The sequence below is a fragment of the Chaetomium globosum genome, genomic scaffold (assembly GCF_000143365.1).
Source record: "Chaetomium globosum CBS 148.51 scaffold_6 genomic scaffold, whole genome shotgun sequence".
Classification (NCBI taxonomy): Eukaryota; Fungi; Ascomycota; class Sordariomycetes; order Sordariales; family Chaetomiaceae; genus Chaetomium; species Chaetomium globosum.
This window is the reverse complement of record NT_165981.1, coordinates 3,149,953-3,168,315: the sequence shown is the minus strand read 5'-3', so window position 1 is coordinate 3,168,315 and position 18,363 is coordinate 3,149,953. Positions and strand designations below refer to the sequence as shown.

The 18,363-nt window shown below is 55.2% G+C and overlaps 6 protein-coding genes across 6 annotated transcripts; 4 read left to right on the top strand and 2 right to left on the bottom strand.

Moving 5' to 3' along the window:
- Nucleotides 1-116: 116 nt before the first annotated feature.
- Nucleotides 117-3,804, top strand: CHGG_09336 (uncharacterized protein; the record flags this gene model as incomplete). Its single annotated transcript, XM_001227262.1, has 5 exons — nt 117-397; nt 602-1,322; nt 1,429-2,022; nt 2,221-3,628; nt 3,761-3,804. 5 exons carry the CDS (start codon nt 117-119, stop codon nt 3,802-3,804), a joined length of 3,048 nt encoding a protein of 1,015 aa, XP_001227263.1.
- An 895-nt stretch (nt 3,805-4,699) lies between these two features.
- CHGG_09335 (uncharacterized protein) lies at nt 4,700-6,046 on the top strand (the record flags this gene model as incomplete). Its single annotated transcript, XM_001227261.1, has 3 exons — nt 4,700-5,012; nt 5,063-5,413; nt 5,505-6,046. The coding sequence occupies 3 exons, from the start codon at nt 4,700-4,702 to the stop codon at nt 6,044-6,046; spliced, it is 1,206 nt and encodes a 401-aa protein (XP_001227262.1).
- Nucleotides 6,047-6,388: 342 nt separating this feature from the next.
- CHGG_09334 (uncharacterized protein) lies at nt 6,389-8,419 on the bottom strand (the record flags this gene model as incomplete). Its single annotated transcript, XM_001227260.1, has 1 exon — nt 6,389-8,419. One exon carries the CDS (start codon nt 8,417-8,419, stop codon nt 6,389-6,391), a length of 2,031 nt encoding a protein of 676 aa, XP_001227261.1.
- Nucleotides 8,420-8,851: 432 nt separating this feature from the next.
- Nucleotides 8,852-10,159, top strand: CHGG_09333 (uncharacterized protein; the record flags this gene model as incomplete). The annotated part of the gene is made up of 2 exons (XM_001227259.1): nt 8,852-9,480; nt 9,703-10,159. The coding sequence occupies 2 exons, from the start codon at nt 8,852-8,854 to the stop codon at nt 10,157-10,159; spliced, it is 1,086 nt and encodes a 361-aa protein (XP_001227260.1).
- Nucleotides 10,160-11,231: 1,072 nt separating this feature from the next.
- CHGG_09332 (uncharacterized protein) lies at nt 11,232-12,575 on the top strand (the record flags this gene model as incomplete). The annotated part of the gene is made up of 1 exon (XM_001227258.1): nt 11,232-12,575. One exon carries the CDS (start codon nt 11,232-11,234, stop codon nt 12,573-12,575), a length of 1,344 nt encoding a protein of 447 aa, XP_001227259.1.
- A 389-nt stretch (nt 12,576-12,964) lies between these two features.
- CHGG_09331 (uncharacterized protein) lies at nt 12,965-16,478 on the bottom strand (the record flags this gene model as incomplete). The annotated part of the gene is made up of 3 exons (XM_001227257.1): nt 12,965-14,605; nt 14,655-15,658; nt 16,106-16,478. 3 exons carry the CDS (start codon nt 16,476-16,478, stop codon nt 12,965-12,967), a joined length of 3,018 nt encoding a protein of 1,005 aa, XP_001227258.1.
- Nucleotides 16,479-18,363: the final 1,885 nt, after the last annotated feature.

Below are 18,363 nucleotides of genomic sequence, written 5' to 3'. Positions count from 1 at the left end.
CCGGGCGGAATAAATTGTGTGTGTGTGTGTGTGTGTGTATATAAGGCAGGTACCCTTGGCCAACTTCGCCGCGCCTGCATGGCCATATCCCGGCTAGAGTTTGAATTGCCATCACGATGGAACCCGTCAGCGCGCTCGCTTTGGCGTGCAACATTCTGGACTTGATCGAACGCGGGTACAAATGTGCGGCCACTATTAAGGAGGTCCACGATTCGGAGGCCGGCCTCCTGAAGAAACACGAAATGCTTGTCGGCGAGATCGACACACTCTCCGACATTGCCTGCGCGTTGGAAAAGACGCAGCAGGAAATGCAAATCCGCCGTCGACGCACGGATGAGGGAAGTCGCGAAGAAATGCCTCTCCATTTGTGCCGCCATCCAAGCCCTCGTCAACCAATGTAAACCGGAGAAAAAGGGGTCTCATCCTCTCTGCCGCCCAAGCTTTCGTTCGCATCCGTTTGCGAAAGTCGGACATAGAGACCCTGCAGTCGGAGCTCGAGAGTGCTCCAGAAGATGATGGATTCATTGGTCATGACTAAGACGCTGTATGTTGCGACCCTACCGTACGTAGACTCACAAGCCTCTGACGAACTTGAATCTAGGAGAGACATAGCCAGACTCAGCGAACAGCTAGGTGACGTGCAGCAGAAAATCGAGAGGCATGCGCGCCAATCGAACTCCCAGGTATTGCTTCTTTCCGAGAGGCTTCGCGCGCTGTCCAGCAGCCTCGATGGGGCAGCTCAGTCTGGTCCGGTCCTTGAACAGCTCCGAGAAGTCCTCGGTGCCGCCACCGAGGCCACTGAGGCCTTCAAGGTCATCCAGGTTCTAGACAATCTTCACTTTCCAACGATAAAGGAGAGGTTCGCCAATGTTAGCGGGACTGCCCCGGGCACATTTGACTGGATTTTTGATGAAGATTCGGAAACCTTTCTCGATGAGCAGCCGGGCTCAAAGATTACTTTCCGGGGCTGGCTTAGATCAGGCACCGGGATATTCCACGTTGAGGGGAAACCCGGGTCGGGCAAATTGACACTTATGAAACATATATGCGAGCACCGCGAGACTCGGCAGATCCTCCGCGAATGGGCCGGAGAGAAAAGGCTCATTACATGGCAATTCTTCTTCTGGAGGCCAGGGACCCCCGAGCAGAAATCCCTCCGCGGTCTTATCCGCGGACTTCTCTGGGGAATAATTCGGCAGGAGCCTCAGCTCGCAAAGTTACTCTTTCCTAGGTTGTGGCCGTCGACCGAGTTCCCGGAGTCCGGCCGCTCGCAGTTCATCGACCTGTCCGACAAGGATGTTGATGAGGCACTTGGTATCTTGGTAAGAGGGCCGGGAGATGTTGGACGAATACCACTTCTGCTTCTTCATCGACGGTCTTGACGAGTTCGAAGAAAGCAAGGGCGTTACGCAGTACCAACTCACGCAGCATCTCCAGCAATGGGCGTCAAACCCGTGCTGGCACGTCAAACTTTGCGTCTCAAGCCGCCAACTTCCTGTCTTTTCTAACGCCTTTTCGCCAGCCCAAAGGCTCACCATTCATGTCTTCACCGGCGACGATATTGAGGCGCTTGTCAAACAGAGGTTGGAGGGAAATGGTGAATTTCAAGAGCTAGCCAAATCCGAGAAAGATCGATGCGATGCGATGGTTCGCCAAATTATTCAGAGCGCCGAAGGCGTTTTCCTCTGGGTTTGCGTATTGCTTAACAAGCTCGAGGATTCGTTAGGCAATGGAGATTCGATCGCCATGCTGGAAAGCATCGTCAAATCTGCACCCAGCGAGTTAGACGACTTGTTCAGCCATATACTCACCTCCATTCCCCTGCACTACCGCCGCCAAGCATTCATCCTTCTTGCACTAGCCATGCGGTTAGATGGTTTTCTGCTATCGGAAGAAACGAGAGACCCCGACGCAGGGGCTTCCAAGGGCGGATATGAAAACGACGCCTGGAGCTTGAGCTTACTCTCGTGTTCCTACCTTCTCGAGGGTTTGGATGACAACAACAAGAGTCTCGAAAAGGTCGTGAGAAAGGTCCCTAAAGTCTCTTTCCCAGCAACACTGCCAGCTATCGGACTCGAATTGAACTTGGCAGTCGGGGGGTAGCTGCTCGGTGGTAAAGGGACTCCTTTGAGAAGCAGCCAGGGGAAGGTTTGAAATTATCCCATCTCTCTGGTCCCTGAGTACCTCCAGAAATATTCGCTAGTCATTACGTTTTCTCAGCTCAATGACGAGATCGCTTCTTCCGCACTCGCCTGGATGATGCTCATTGATCTCAGTTACCGGGAGGACGAGGAGCTGGAGGGACACGCCTCAAAGGATGGATTCTGGGTCTCGCTCCGACTCAGCCGCGGAGACCTGTCCGCACCTACTGTCTTGATCAACCAAAGTCTCGAGTTTGGAGACGTTTATAAGTGCATCCTCCTGTTATTATTCCAGATTCGACAAGCTCCTGTCACCAACTCTGACTCAATTATGCCGCTCTTGCAACAGATCGAGCAGGAACTCTTACATCACCAATTCGGGGTCAGGACGTTCAATGAAATCCCCGAAGATCAACGCCACTACCACGGCATGGTCAGTTTGTATTCCATGGCGGCCACCCTGGGGTTCATTGAAATCATTCGTTGGGACTATGAGAACAAATCCCTCTCTCTCACAAGGGGCCAAGACTGGGTGATTGCAAATGTTCTTGGAACGGTAATTTCCACGCTCCCACTTTATCGCTGGAAGGCAGCAAGCAACAGGTTTTTGGGACCCCCCCATACGGCCATACTAGAGTATTTCCTCCGGGCTGGTGTCTCGATTGCTACGGAAGTTGAACTCAACCCTGAGGACTCGGCCTGGATAGAATATCCGGAACTGCGCTCTGAGCTTGAAGCAGAGCTTGAGCTACCTAAACAAGACCGCCGGGGATCGGATGACTCGAGTTCGGCGAAGGAAACTTCTCACCGGGCAACCCTGCGAGATCTGTTGGTTGTTTCTCTCCTGACCAAGCTTCGCCGCGAACGATCGGAGCCATTTCATCTTTGCCTGGATCCCTTTCCGCCTGCTGCTAGGGAGATCCTCGGAGTTTTCATGAGGTATGGTGCGACCTTCTCGATAACTATGTCACCAAGCGATCAATGGCGGCTAGGCGAGGACGAAGACGTTGAGCGGTTGAAATTTGACCCCGATCGTGACATTGAGCTGCTGCCATCTGGTTGCGAGAACGATGGTGACGACGACGACGATGATGATGGGGGCGACGACAACACTTGGTTTATGACCGGCCGGTCAAAATACCAACTTCTGAGGCGGATTGACCTTACAAGAGACGAAGACCGGAGCAAGATCATCACGCTCGGTGCTGTTATCGGTTCTTCTCCTGGGCAGCTGCGGTCATTTTGGGAATTACTAACTTCCTCTGGTGGTTCGATCACACTGAGAGATTTTCTGTGCTTCATAAAGGTCCCAGGTTTGGACATTCCATTGTCACCCTTTGGTGAGGGTCAACCCGATAGTGGCCTTCTGGCGGCTCATTCCAGTTCTTTACCCGAGGAAAGCCTGGACGAAGCAGAAGCATCCGGCAATCAGGATTTCGAAAACCAAGCTACCGAACAACCACGCTTTCTCTCCTGGGCAACCCTAGGTAAGTGGCGTAATAACCACCGAAGTGCTTTATTAACACCTAGTAGTGGTGATGCTGGCAGCAATTCTAGCTTATTTTCTACCAGCATTCCTTTAGTTTGGCCGCTCTCACTGCTCTGATATTGCCGGACAGAGATGGGCTGCCGTGACAAAGGCAAGGCCTCTTTTCTCAAATAGGTACCTAAGCAAACGCTTCCCTCATCCCTGTCTAATAGAGACAACTTCCCTACGAGACCCCGCCCCGGGGTTGGATCCCGCGATGAGAAATAGCGCCGACCTGAGGATATGGCAGTGTTTCCAAAACCCCTCGTGTCTAAATCCCGGAGATGTGATTACCTAGGCTTTTGGTGGAATCCTGGGGGGGACTGAGGTCCCCTTTTCAGGCCACACGCCCGCCAAAAACAGCAGTCCAAACTACGGCACACGATGTCTGTGTGGAAAGGGCTGCGTGGCTGTTACGGGATTCTCTTACATGATGTCTTTGATCACAAACCCCACGTTGGCGAGACTGATATGCTACGTACGGACTCCTCCCACGGACTCTTTCCATGCATGGCCTGCTTAACCCAACGTTCGGCCGGAGATAATGAGCCTTGGCGACTTCACAACGACGCGCGATTCCCGCTAAGATTGCATCACCCCATCGATAGAGAAACATCAATAGGCTGAAACTGCTTTCTGGTCGATTAAACACAACTCCCTTTGACATGGTGACAGCACGATCAAGGCCGAGGGCATATCTTCAGCGATACCGGCCAAGTAGGGATTGGTTCCAACGCTCGCACGTCAGGAAGCAGCCATCTTCCATCATCATCCGTCACGGTGATCCAACCATAGAACGCGCGGGATGGGTACCAAGACGGAAATAACGGGGATCTTGCAGCATGGCGTCACGGACAGGACTGACACGGCGAAAGCGAAAGCGAACTCTGGGTGTAGACTCCAAGTACATATAATCGATGCTGCGATCCTCATCTAGACCTCTGATTCAACTCGCACAGCCAGCTGCGCGTGACTTACACCCACTCGAGAATCAAGTTCCACCAACACGCACACTACAGCCCATCGCAATATGGCCCCATCCGCCGTGGAGTCCGTCCAGCAGACGGTAGAAGATATCAAACAGAAAGTTCTCCCTACCCAGGAGAAGCAGGCCACATCGGGCGGCGAAGTGAAGCCTATCCAAAACACGAGCAGACATGAAGACGTCCTAGCTGAAAGGCTCGAGGGACACAAGGAGCCGCTCAAGCTGAGCGGAGCCTTGGACCACTTGGAGCACTTTGACGTGACTCCTGTCATCGGCAGAGAGTACGTCGACGTCGACCTTGTGGAGCTTCTACGGGCCCCTAATTCGGACGAGCTGCTCCGGGATCTTGCCATCACCAGTTTGTGGCCTTATTCACGCCTGCAAAGACATCATGCTTACTTATCCTAGTCTCCCAACGCGGTGTCGTCTTCTTCCGCTCCCAGGACAACCTCACGGATGACCTGCAAAAGGAACTGGTCGACCGGCTCGGCAAGCTCTCCGGCAAGCCCGAGACATCAGGCCTGCACATCCACCCCGTCAGCAACGCGGCCCGCGAGCACGGCGGCAACGACAACGAGATCAGCGTCATTTCGTCCGAGCAGACCAAGAAGCTCTACGCCGACCGCCTGCAGGGCGCCTTCACCGGCGGCCGGCACCGCCAGAGCGGCAAGAACCAGTGGCACTCCGACATCACCTTTGAGCCCATCCCCAGCGACTACGCCCTGCTGCGGCTGACGCAGCTGCCCAAGACCGGCGGAGGTACGTCCCCTCAACCAACCCCCTCCCCACCCCTTTCCCCACCGCCCCTAGTTGCCAGCCCGAACACTAACCCCCCCTTCCCCATCCACAGACACGCTCTGGGCCTCAGGCTACGAGCTCTACGACCGCATCTCCCCGACCCTCCGGCACTTCCTCGACACGCTGACGGCCACCTACGCGCAACCCCTGTTCAACGAAGCCGCGCGCCGCAACAACTTCACGCTGTACTCGGGCGCGCGCGGCGCCCCCGAAAACACGGGCGACACGCTGGACGCGGTGCACCCCGTGGTGCGCACCAACCCGGTGACGGGGTGGCGGTCGGTGTTCGCGGTGGGCCACCATGTGCAGCGGATCCATGGGCTGTCCGACGAGGAGAGCAAGCACTTTCTGGAGTGGTTTGTCAGGTTGGTGGTGGAGAATCATGATTTGCAGGTGCGGTTGCGGTGGAAGGCGGTGAATGATGTGGCGATTTGGGATAATCGGAGTGTGTACCATGCGGCGACGCCGGATTATATCTTTGAGGAGGGTTTGGGGGAGAGGAAGGGGAGCAGGGCGGTGAGTTTGGGGGAGAGGCCGTATTTTGATCCGGCGAGTACGAGTCGGAGGGAGGCGTTGGGGACGGTGGTCGCTTGATTCAATCGTTGGTCGGGGGGAGAGAGGGGGCTTGGGTGAATAGGGGGTTGTCTCTAGGGACCAAGTGGATGTGATCGCCTGGTATCATGGGCTGAGGATTGACTTGATGAGATAGGCTGCGACGGCTGCTGAATTGATAGTAATCCAAGTGCGCTAAAGCCCCCTTGCACCACAACACCCATACACATACATACAGATTAGGTGCCCTCATCTCGGCTTCAATATCACTTAGCCCACCACACCGCCCCTACTCTCATGCCGCCATTATCGGTAGGCGGCGACGTCTTGACACGGCGTCTAAAATCATAGTCCAACGCTGTCGCATTTTTGCTAACTCTCAGCTCAGGGTTCGTACGGAAAGTTGTAGAATTGATCGTAGTCCGCGCCCACTTCAGGTTCTTCAGCTGTGGGAGCAGGTTCGCCATTCCAGGGTCGGAATACTCCTGAGCGAGGTTCACCAGGAGAGCCGGGTTGCCTCCCGAAGAGCGGTTGGTAGGTAAGCTCCACGGTCTTTACTGTGTTTTGGTGCCCCGTGGCGAGATTCATAGCCGCGGTAGAATCCGTGTCGGTGCCTTCAGGATGCCCCTGCCCAGGCGCCATGCTGCCCGCCGAGGTAGCGCCAGAGGTCATTATGTCCGAGTACGATTCCATGGTGAGCCCGGGTGGCGACTCAATCCCACTGTATATGGGGCCCAAGCCCATAAATTCACCTGGAATTGGGGATATGGGTGGTGCTGGAAATGACAATTCTTCCCGAAGTGCGAATGGAGATCCGGCCACATATGCGTCGGGGCCGTGTAGATCGATGCTGGTAGGCGCGGGCGTAGGCGAGGGTGGCGGTGAACACGAAGCTGTGATATCAGGGGCTGGGTTTACAATCTTCTCCTCGCGGGGCGAAGTGTAGACATCGTCGTAGACAGACTTTAATATACTGACCAGCTGAGGATTCGCGGCGGTCATTTGCCACAATTCGTCAAAGACTTCCGCCGCAGCGACAATGTAGGCGGTCGTGGACTGCTCGGCACCCCTGACGATGTGACCATAGAGGTGGCCGGTGATCTGGTCAACAACAGCAGAGCCGCTGTCTCCCAAGCCCACAGGACCGTCGAGATGAACGGGGTGAAGCCTCTGGAAATGAGGTAGTTTCGCGTTCCGGAAGTATACAACAGTCGGAACCAACACGCCGCGGATCACGCCGCTGGAAGCGGTGGCAACGGCCACTGCTTGTTCTGTTTCCGGTATGCCTAGGACCCCCTCGATACACAGAGTTCTCGGGTTTTTCACATCGGGCAGAACGATTTTGTTTGGTAAAAAGTATTCCTGTTCCCGGTGGGGGGCAAAGATGAGGTCCCATGGAAGCAGCGTGTAGTCGAGGCCAGGATTTGGGCCATTGCGGCTATCGTATGGCGAGACAGCAAGGTGCTTCGGGATGTAACCGGCTGAGTGTGGATCAAATGGCGTCTGTGACACATGCGGCCTTCCGTCAGGCTCGTTGCTCGTAGCTGAATCTATTTCATCATCATCTTCACTCATATCGTCGAAATGGCACTCCTCCAAGAGGCTCTGCCGATCCGAGTCGCTGGGCGCTGGAACCGGTTCGTCGTCCAGGACATGAGAGACGGTAAGTTGGTGGTCACGCTCATGAATTCGGATAATTACACCTCCCGTTGCAATCCGAGGGCCGACGTAGAGACGTCTCCCAACTGGGTAAGATATGACTTCGGGAGCCAAATCATCGATATGATTCGAGTCGTAAGTTTGGCGTTTTTGGGGCGGGGGCTCGTCATCTTTATCTTCTTCGTCTTCTTCATCTCCCCTAGCCCGCTTGCGGCTCCCGTGGACTTGTGTCCGGTGTCCGGCGGACTGTGTTGCGCCGGACATGCCTGCCAGTGCGCGAACCAGACCAGGCTGCTCCAGTGGCAGCGCGCTTGCACCCAAAGCAAACTCTGGGTATTCTTTCGGAATCCGACTCTCGCGGATTGCCTCCTCGGCCTGTGTTCTGACCCGAGGGTTGGAGCAACAGACCATGATGACTGGCCGCGACTTTTCCGGGCTTTTCCCAATCATGTACAGCCGCAAGTAAATGTCGGCGTCGCCAAGCTCGACATTCTTCAGCAGCTCCTCGATTTCCCCGACGATTTCGCTGTCAAATTTCTGCATGGCCGGTCCGCAAGGCCACCACGCTCGTTTCCTAAGACCACGGAGGGAAACGTCGATCTCGCGGGAGCACGACAGCTCTGCACTTTTCCATCTTTTCTGGAGGCCCGTGACTTTGCGGAGTTGCGTGCTAGCCGTTAGTCGGAATATCGTGGCTGGACGGGGCAATGGCCCATTGTGAGGAGGGGGTAATGACCCGTTGTGGGGAGGGGGCATGTGGGCGACATGTTCCGTCGTGAGCGTCATTTCAGCTTGAATGTTGGTCCATCAGTGGTCTAGGGGTTGGGCGTAGCTGGGCCAAGATGAAGATGGTCGTTTTGTGTTGACGCTTGATATGGAAGAGGGGAAGACACCCCCTGCATTGTATGTACCTGTTGCGTGCAGCTAAAAACTCGTTAATTGGTGGCGCAGCATGCAGCACAAGTTCAGCGCGACGGGGCCAACACCAATTAAGCAATTGTATTCGTCAATGGGCGGCTAAGCGTGGTGGCTGGGCAAGTTGGGCGGCTTGCGAGGTGGACTGGCTGGGCTGAAACAATCCGAACGAGTGCATCGTCGGATCTGATCTTGATCTTGAACTGATTGCTTGTGCATGTAGCCATCTTCATTTTATATTTGCTCCCTTGTCAACTTGGCAAGACAAGAGCCATGACGATGGATGCCATCGCGCTTCTAGACGCCGATGCATTGGACCTTGTCAGCTTGCTCTGGCAACCATCTTCATCCGGCACCGGGGAACTCTTCAACGGCGACACTGAGAGCAAGCTTGGCCACGAAGCTTATTGCGACTACTTTCGACGTCAATGGCACCTCCTTGCTATCTATGGAGACCATCAACCTGCGGCATCAAGATCACCCCAGGCCATTGCCCGGTTGATGGAACATATCCGGGACGGGAAACCCCGAGAGGAGATGATGGACATGCTGAGGCTAGCCGGTGCAGAAGAAGAGGCGTGTGAACGATCTCTCAACCTGGCAGTTCGGCTTCTCGTCATGATGCGGTTCGGGCTCGCCAAACATCAAGTAGCACCACGCCGCTTTTTACGATGGGAGCAAGGTTCTCTCCAAACATTTATTCACGGGGTGTTTAATGAGGTTCCAAAGCTTAGCTCTGAGCAAATAAGACTCCCAAAATCCTTTGATGCATGGTCGATTGCAAACATTGCCGGCATCAAACTCGCCTTCACCGACAATCTGGCCGATCATCTCCTGCTTGTCGACGATGACACCAGGCTACTCATATTCCATCATGCATCTTTTCTCGAGTATCATCGCAGGTGAGAGACATTGCGAGACATTCCTACTTTTTCTTTCCTTTCTATCCAGTATCCATTCTCTTGCTCTCACTTCGATTCTCTCTCATCTGAGGATATCACGCAAAAATGACTCTCTTAATTGCCCGTTGCCATCCGCCACTCTTCTTCTGCCCTCTTCTACACCTGTATTCATCCTATTCTCAGCACAATGAAAGCCGTCTCTTAACCACCACCGCACTTTAGCAAAACCTCCGTCTTCCCAGACGACCTAATCAACGAGACCCTACGCACCCTGGCTCTCCTGTTCCCGCAAGCGGCATTCAGCAACCAACAACGGACGCGCACACCGCGGAGGAAATGGCTACAGGGCCTACGAGTGAAACACCGCGAAACCCAGCATACCGTCATCGACCCCCGCCTCGCCCTTTGCGGGACTCCCCAGGGCGAAGACCGACAGATTGAGCGCTTCCGCTTCTGGAGGGATCGCCTAGTTATTCTGAAGCAAACATACGATGACGCCACGCCCAAAACTCTGGGGCAGTGGTGGCGTGACAGGCGGAACGGCGTCCAGTGGTATACCTTTTGGGTGGCAATCTTGGTGTTGGCGATTACCACATTCCTGGGCGTGGTGCAAGCTATCGAAGGGGCGTTACAGGTTTATAAGGCGTATTACCCTACTGAGGCAGTTTCAAATGTATAAACTGTATTGTTAGGCGTTGAGCTTCCAGGCAAGCTGTACGTGGAATTGGGCCTTCTGGCACAACATTGGCTTCGCCGGCTGCCGTGAAAACCCCCTGGTAGGCCTTCCGTCACTCCTGGCACCTTCTCTGACGCAAATATCCTGCCCTGGAATGTCACCGGAGCATTCTCCGGGTAAAAACAGGAACCGCCTACCATCGAGAACTGCCCTCTTCTTTACATGAATATACCGCACTTCCAAACGAGGGAAACAAGAAGGCCACCCGTAAAAGGGAATGAAGGAGGGAGATTTACAGAGCTGCCTAGCTCCTGTTAGACAGACGTTCATTCCCATACTATGCAATGCCACGGGCCTGGAACCTCCACACGAAGCCAAGAAGCCCATTTCGCTGCCGACATCATCACCTTGTTCGCTTCAACGGGATGTCGAATGCTGCTCGGTAGTGCAGCCGAGACGAGGTAACATTTTAATTCAAGAAAACGTATTACCTCCCGTGTCTTTGCGCCAGGCGAACAACACCCGCAGCGGACTCGCTGTCAACACATATTTACCCCAGGTTTCGTGAAACGTTGCCTTTTAGTTTCAGGGACATGTGTGCTACTACTTCGCACGATACCTGTCAACCTCGTTTGGTTTTGCACCATTACGCCAACTACCGGCCGAATGCAACTCCAGCCCCCCTGGCGAGCTGTTATTGCACCTTTCACACTGGTGAAGTGAAATTCGTACATCTCCGGCTCGTTGGCCGGAAATAAGTGAGGAAAAGGATCTGCAAAGATGGAAAAGACAATTAGCCATGATGAACCAAACATTTCCGCTCCAATCGCTGTATGGGAAAGTCCAGGGGTTCCCAATGAAGACCATCCCCGTTCCTAAAAGGCCTCAACTGATATTAACTCCCGCATATTGGCTTGCCAATGCACGCGCGTTCGTACCTGACGCGATCGTTCAGTCGGAATGTGAGGGTACGCTCCCATCCGGGTCATCAATATAACGGGATGGGTGACCAGCCTGTATCTTGTATTTTGGATGGCGTCCTTCGCCCTTTTTTGAAGTTAGTACATCGTCGACGATGCGTTTGTTTACTTCAACCTTCATAGCCGGAACCCTGCTGGGGTTTGGCCTGGCCCAGCTCGAGGTCTCCCCTGACGGTAGCTGTGGCCCTGCAAACGGGTACTCGTGTACCGGATCTGAGTATGGCAACTGCTGCTCCGAAGGTGGAGAGTGCGGCGGAACGGACGAAGTTTGCGGTGCAGGATGCCAGGTGGATTTTGGACTCTGCGGGCGTGGTGTGGGTGGTGACCCTACTGATCCGCCTGAAAACGAACCGACAACGACAAGGCGGACGGAACTTCCGGGAACCACTACTACAAGGCGGACAGCCCTCCCCACTAGCGATCTGCCTGTGGTGTCTACCATCTACGTCACGTCCACCATCTTGACTACGATCCAGACCACCGCGGTCCAGAGCACGTTGATTACGGTCACCTCAACGAGTGTCGACCGGCTGACGACAACCATCCCGACCACTGAAGTCCTGACAAGCACGGTTGTTTTGAACACGACATCAACGCAATTTACCACTACAACAGCAACCAGCTATTCCATCATTTTCGCCACGGTTTACAACACCATCAACGTGACCAGCGTCTCAACCGAGTGGGAAACGGCCACCACGACTTCGACACAAACCCTGAACACGACACAATACTTCAACCAAACCCTCACCTCCACGTTCACCCAGCCTATCACGCTCACCTCCTACGCCAGCGTGGACGTCACCCGAACCATCAACGCCACGTCGACGAAACTCCTGACGCAGACGGCCACCATCCCCTTCACCATAACCTCCACCGCCACACGCACAGTCAACTCAACCGTGCTCACCACCGAGACCGAAACAACCGAGATCCCGGTCACCGTCACAACCATCGACACCGAATTCACCACCCAAACCGACCTGATCACAGCCACCACCACCGCCATCACAACCGCCACCCAAAACATCACCTCCACCGCCGTCCAAACCCAAACCCAAACCCAAACCCAAACAATCACCGCCACCGCCCTCGAAACCGCCACCGTAACCATCACCGAAACAGCAACAGCAACCCCCACCGAACCCACCACTCCACCACTCACCATCACCGCCACCGCTACCATCACAGAAACAATCACCCCAACCGAACCCACCACCCCACCAGCCACCATCACCGTCACAGAGACAGCCACAGAGACAGCCACCGAGACAGCCACGGCAACCCTGACGCAAACTAAAACACAGACGCTGACACCGGAGATCCCGCCGCCAGAGCAGACGTTGACGGTGGGGCCGGGGCCGGATCCCACGACGGGGACGGGGACGGGGACGGGGAGTAGTAGTGCGAAGGTGACTTTGACGGTGGGGGGTGCGTGATGAGGGGGGATTAACTTCAGGTGGGATTGAGGGGAGCAGGGAAGAGTGAGAGGGTTGGGTGTGGAGTTGTGGGAGTTGGGGCGGGAGGCGAGTTGTGGGAAAATATATGTATGCAAAATGGAAGATGTTAATATAGTGCGAGTTCTTAATATTTGGTTCCTTATGACTATGGGGCGTGTTGGGGGCGAGTGTCTGGGGCTGGAGATGGTGTTGTGGGCTACAAATCAACAGCTCGATGATGCCCATCATCGATGATATCACTGCCCACGGCAATGGGAACTGGAGGCCTAACAAGGGTATCACGTTCTATGCCTATCGCTCCCATCTAGCAGCCACCGCACACCCATAGAACAAACCATATCACACGATGCAGGCTGCCCGCTCCCCGCTCACAGCTTCCTAAACACCGTACTAAAAATCTCCCTGCTCTTCATCAGATTCATAACCCTCAACCGCTCATTATCCAAATGCGCAGCATCGGTCGCCTGCCCGCACGGGAGATGCGCCGCTGGCGCATTGAACTCCTTCTCTAGGTACCGAATCGGCGGAATGGACCCCCCCTCGCGGATATACAGAGGCTTCCGGGCCTTGGGCTTGTCCTCGCCATCCGTCGCATTCGGCGGCAGCGCCACGGCGGCCCCCTCAGCACTGGAAACACCGCCCCAAGCACGCATGACGGCCTCCTCGAGCGTGCGGAAGATGTAGTTCCCCGGCACGCCGAGCCACGGCTCGGCCTTGTTATCGATACGGATGGTCAGGGTGTTGTCACTGTCGAAGGTAGCGTACTGGTCGTGCAGGTAACCACGCAGGGACGTGATGACGTCCTCGACCTCCTGACCCGGCACCAGGCGCACGCTGACGTTGGCAGTGGCGTGGCTACTGATCAAGCTGCCATCGGGGCCCGACACGTTGTACCGGTGGATGGTCAGGTTGGGCTCGCGCCAGCGCGCCATCAGACTGCGCTTGAGCGCCTCGATCGGTCCGTGCGACGGGTTGCGGCGGATGAGAATGCCCGCTATGTCGTCGTACCGTTGGTCTTCCTCGTCGGTTAGTGGGAGGATGCCGTCGTAGAAGCCGGGGATTTTGACGTGGTTCTTTGAGTCTTTCAGTTTGCTGAGGAGAAGGGTGAGGTCGGTTAGCGGCTCAGAGAGGAGGTTGCTGCCGTCGACGCCCGAGTGGAGGTCTGGGTGCTTGGAGTCCACGCAGATCGTTGCATGGAGAACGCCGCGCAGGCCGTAGGTGAGACAGGGCACTTCATCGTCGAGCCAGTAGCTGTTGGCCAGGAGCACGTAGTCGATGTTGCCGATCAGGTCTTTGTGCGCCTGGATCGTGTCTTGAAAACCGCGCGAGCCGGACTCTTCTTCGCCTTCGATAACAAAAATGATGTCTGAGTCGAGAACCTTGGCTTGAAGGAGATCCGAGACCGCGTAGATGGCGGCGATGATGGGCCCCTTGTTATCGCTGACGCCGCGGCCGTAAAGGTACCCGTCACGGCCCTCCAGTTTGAAGGGATCCGTCTGCCAGTTATCTCCCTTCATGTCCGCCGGGACGACGTCATAGTGACCGTAGAACAGAATCCGCTTTCGTTTCTCCGATGGCTCCAGTTTACCGTTGAACTTGGCGAAGACGATAGGGTTATGCAACCCGCCGGTGCTTAGCATCTCTACCTCGGCGCCTAGTCTCTTGAAGAGGGAGCCAAGATAGGTTGCCCCCTTGCGACAATCCTCGGTGAACTCGGGACGCGACGAGATGGTCTTGTACGAGACAAACTCGCGGAGAGATGTGATCATCATGTTTTCGGATCCGTCGATTTCCTCTTCGGTCTGTGTCGGCATGCCATTAACGCGCCAGACGCGGACCGTGTTGTCGTTGGCTCCGGTGATGAACAGCTGGTCGTTCTGATGGGTTGCAACAGCCGAAGACAAGATCTTGCCGTCGTGGGCTTTCCACCGGTTGAGGCATTGGTACTTCTGGCTGATATTTTGGGACAGGCCGTTCTTGTCCCTGCCGTAGTGTACAGTGCTGTGTTTCTATTCACGCGTTAGTTGACGGCTACCGGATACTGAGCAAAGCGCGTACCGAAGCTGACCCTCCTGTGGCCCCACTCCACAAGAGGCCGAAACTCATCCTAAGAGTGTTGACATTCCCATTGTGGGCCTTGATGACCCGCAGCTTCTGCTTCGTGTCGAGGTCCCACAGCTCAATGATGCCTTGCAGCTTGCCGGCGTAGAGGAAAGACCCGTCCACGGCCATGGACATAACCGACTCGCTATCATCGTCGCCCAAAGTCATCAGTTCCTCGATATCCCCCAGCACGCCATCGTCGTGGTCGGGACCCTCGTCGGACAGCCTCCACAACTTGATTGTGCCGTCTCCACCACCGGTAACCAGCACCTCCTCATCGGGGTCACCAAGTACGGTAGGCCCCTTGGCTATCAGCATGCAGAATATCCAGCCGTAGTGTGCGTATTGCCGAATCGCCCCAGAGTCGATCTCCAGCACCGTTGTTGCCTTCGGTATGAGCGTGTAGTGCTCCTCCATCCGCCGAGGTGTAGACGTCCCTCCGACAGCGCGCGAGTCGAAAAACCGGTGTTGGCGCTTGTCTGGGTGATTTGCAGAGTCGTGGGGCACTTTCCTCGACTGGTCGGTTAAATTGACCCATTGTATGTCCTGCGTCTGTGTCCCGAGATAGAGTGTCTCACGCTGGGGCGAATAGGCAACGCTGAAGACATCGCCGACGTCATATGTGCTGTAGATCTCGTAAAGTCGAGTAAAAGTTTTGGGGCACCAGACGCCAATGATGGGTTCGCAGGCGCTCGAGAACAGGTACTTGTTGTCTTCGGAGAGGAGCAAACACAGGACGCTTCGTTTGTGGGCTTGGAGGGTCTGGACAAGCTGGTAGGTGCCGAGCGACCAAATGGTGATCTCGCCTTTGGTAGTGCCCGCGAAAATGTATTTATCAGAGACGGCTATGGCTAGAACGGACCCGTCGTGGCGGAGTTCCTGAAGTTGGTCGGGAGCGGTGTCGGGGCAGCCATCGTCGAGCTCGCGGCCCTGCAGGCTCGGCATTGTCGGTGTCGTTTCTGGAGAGAGCGCGAGTGTTAGCAACGAATTGAGAGCAACGAGCCGCGTTTTTGTATCTGTTGTCACCTCGAAGAAGAGGTGAGTCGGATCATCCTCATCAGACCGCTGCTGACGCCATTTTTGGGAAGCGTTGCAATGCCAGCCCAAGCCCCGCGCTAATTCGGAGCCCAGAACACGCCCTTGCAAGGGTCGCCTTCCCCACGTTTCAAGGCTTGCTGCTGGGAAACTCCACTAAAAAGAGGGTTCTGGGCCCGCGAATAGCACCCCACGGAGCACGCAGCCTTGACCCAGTGTCGCACACAGTCTTGCTGCATCCGGCTTTTCTTCCGGTACCATCAAGCCGGGACGGATCGCGCCGCTCAGGTGGGGGTTTGTGGTAGGAGTGTCATGGGAATGGCCCGATCGAGATGCGGAGGCGCACGTGAGGGAAACAGACGACAGCTTACCAGGCGGGAGATCGTGGGGTGGCTGCACAGCAGCCGCGGCCCTGGCTTTGGGGATCTTGCTGCATCCTTTACAGCGTTCCTCCTGCCCATCAAGCTCTTCTTCCAGCGGGTCGTGGCGCCATGGATCGAACCGCTCCCGGAGGACAGGCACACCCACCGCCATGTCGCCGTCCACGACGTCGTCTGCTGAGCTCGTTGAGCTGGTAGGCCGACCAGCAAGACGCCAAACAAAATTTCGCGGGATAAGACGTGCGTGGTTGGGAGGGTCTTGGTTTTGTACCTCGGGCTCGACTGGTGCTCCGAAATCTCCCTCTTTGCGCGACTTCTCACCGGAACCGAGACATGACGCGAGATCAGGGGCAGCGTGCGCCATTACAAACACTCTCAGATTCTGGGGCGCACAGGTCGAAAGAAGAAGGACGGAGGCATCTCACCGCTTTTACAGGACCAAGAAAACAAACACAGGAAAGGTGACACGGTGGGTTCTCCAAAACGGATCGACAAGGAGAACAGCAGGGCATTTGCGCGGCGAGGCTGTTGCTGTTCATATACCTCATTGGCAGCAGCTGCCGAATCGGCGACAGAACGGACGCCACGAAGCATCCTAGACAAAGCCACTGCTGAATTTCACGCGTGGATGGTCGCAAGGCACCAGGGGTTGAAGGTCGGTCCCTTCTTGGCGGGTACCGGAATGGCTGGCGGGATCGCGTGGTCGCGGAGAGAAGGACGCTGCAGACCATCCCTGCGTTGGTGCAGCAGTGCCAGGGAGTTGATACCAAGAAGAGCGGCTTGCGGCAGCGCAGGGAGCCACTGATACGCAGGACGTCGAAGGTAAATCACTATCCAAAGGCTTTGGCGCCTGGTTCAGCGAGGGAAAGCCAAGAAAAAGTCTTCTGAACTGGTAGAGATATCATTGTGAAGAGCCATCCGTCTCATGAAATGTACAATCGCAAGGGCAGAGAAACCAGATTTCAAGGGCGTTCTTCATCCAAATAATGGGCCAGATCGAGGTTTTGCTGATTGTCGGTCTTTTGCCATGCAGGCGAAATCGGATTCTTGAACTCCGAAAATCGGTCGGCAATCGGCAGACCCACTGCATATCATATCGGAGCGTATTTACAGGTGTAATGTTTGACGGCAAGGTACGGCAATTCGCGTTAATTATTGAAGAGACTGAAACTGGCAGCCAGCAAAGCGGCCAGCAAAAGGGCCGGCAAAAGGGTCAGCAAAGGGTATTAAAAGGAACGGAATCAATATAAAGGGCGAGTTTTATAGAACTGGGAATCCCAAGACGTAGAAGACTAAAATTTCTGATGACATGCCGAGGGTATGGTACGGTATGGTATGTATGTATCACGTATGTATGTGTTTTTCTGCCAGTTTCCTTACGAGCCAGTTCCTCCAAACTGTGTACCAGACTCCAATCCTTTGTTGCCAGACTTACAACAGTTTTGCAAAGGCCTGGCGTTGAGGACCTTCGAGTTTCTAACGACCTTGGTCTTCGTATCGGTACATTCTAGGACACATAGTGAATTTATTAATGATGAAGCATATGGAGCGTTGGAGGCAATGATCATCTGCTGGGCATTAGTTATTTGGACTGCCCGCCAGGCTTACGGTACCCAGACTGAATACCCTCAGGCGGAGTGACGACGGCGACCAGGGTAACTGGATCTTTCCCGGCATGCCTCTTTTTTGTATTTCATCAGATTAGGGGCAACGAGTCTCCCTAAATGGCTTCGGCAAGGAACAGCATCAGAGCGGAGAATAAACTCGTGATTCCCGGTCTTCTAGTCAACCGGATTCTGGGGCTGCGGCGGCTGCTTATTGTTGACCATGTCCGGCGGATTGCAGGCAACGTATGCCATGTACAGATTATTGTCCTCCTCCAAGCCGCCGGTGAGGAACCTTGCGCCACGCGACCCTCCATTGCTCGGTTGGCAATTTGGACCGCTATTTAGACTGGTGCTGGTCCAGATTCGGAAGAAATTACTCCCTACCCCTGCCATGGATTCGCCAGCTATGGTCTGTGCTCCCACCCCTGCCGAACAATTTTCTTCGGTTTCTGAGATCATCGAAGCCGAGTTTGCAGACACCACCCCGATAACGACGGCGTTACTCCTCCATCAACGATAACCGCCCCCGCCAAAGCCCACCGACGACGGGAACCATCGGCCAGAAACTAGCCTCGACATCTTTCTGGACACCGATTTTCAGAATATCCCCACGCGCTGGGCGCAACCCGACTCTCCTCTTTC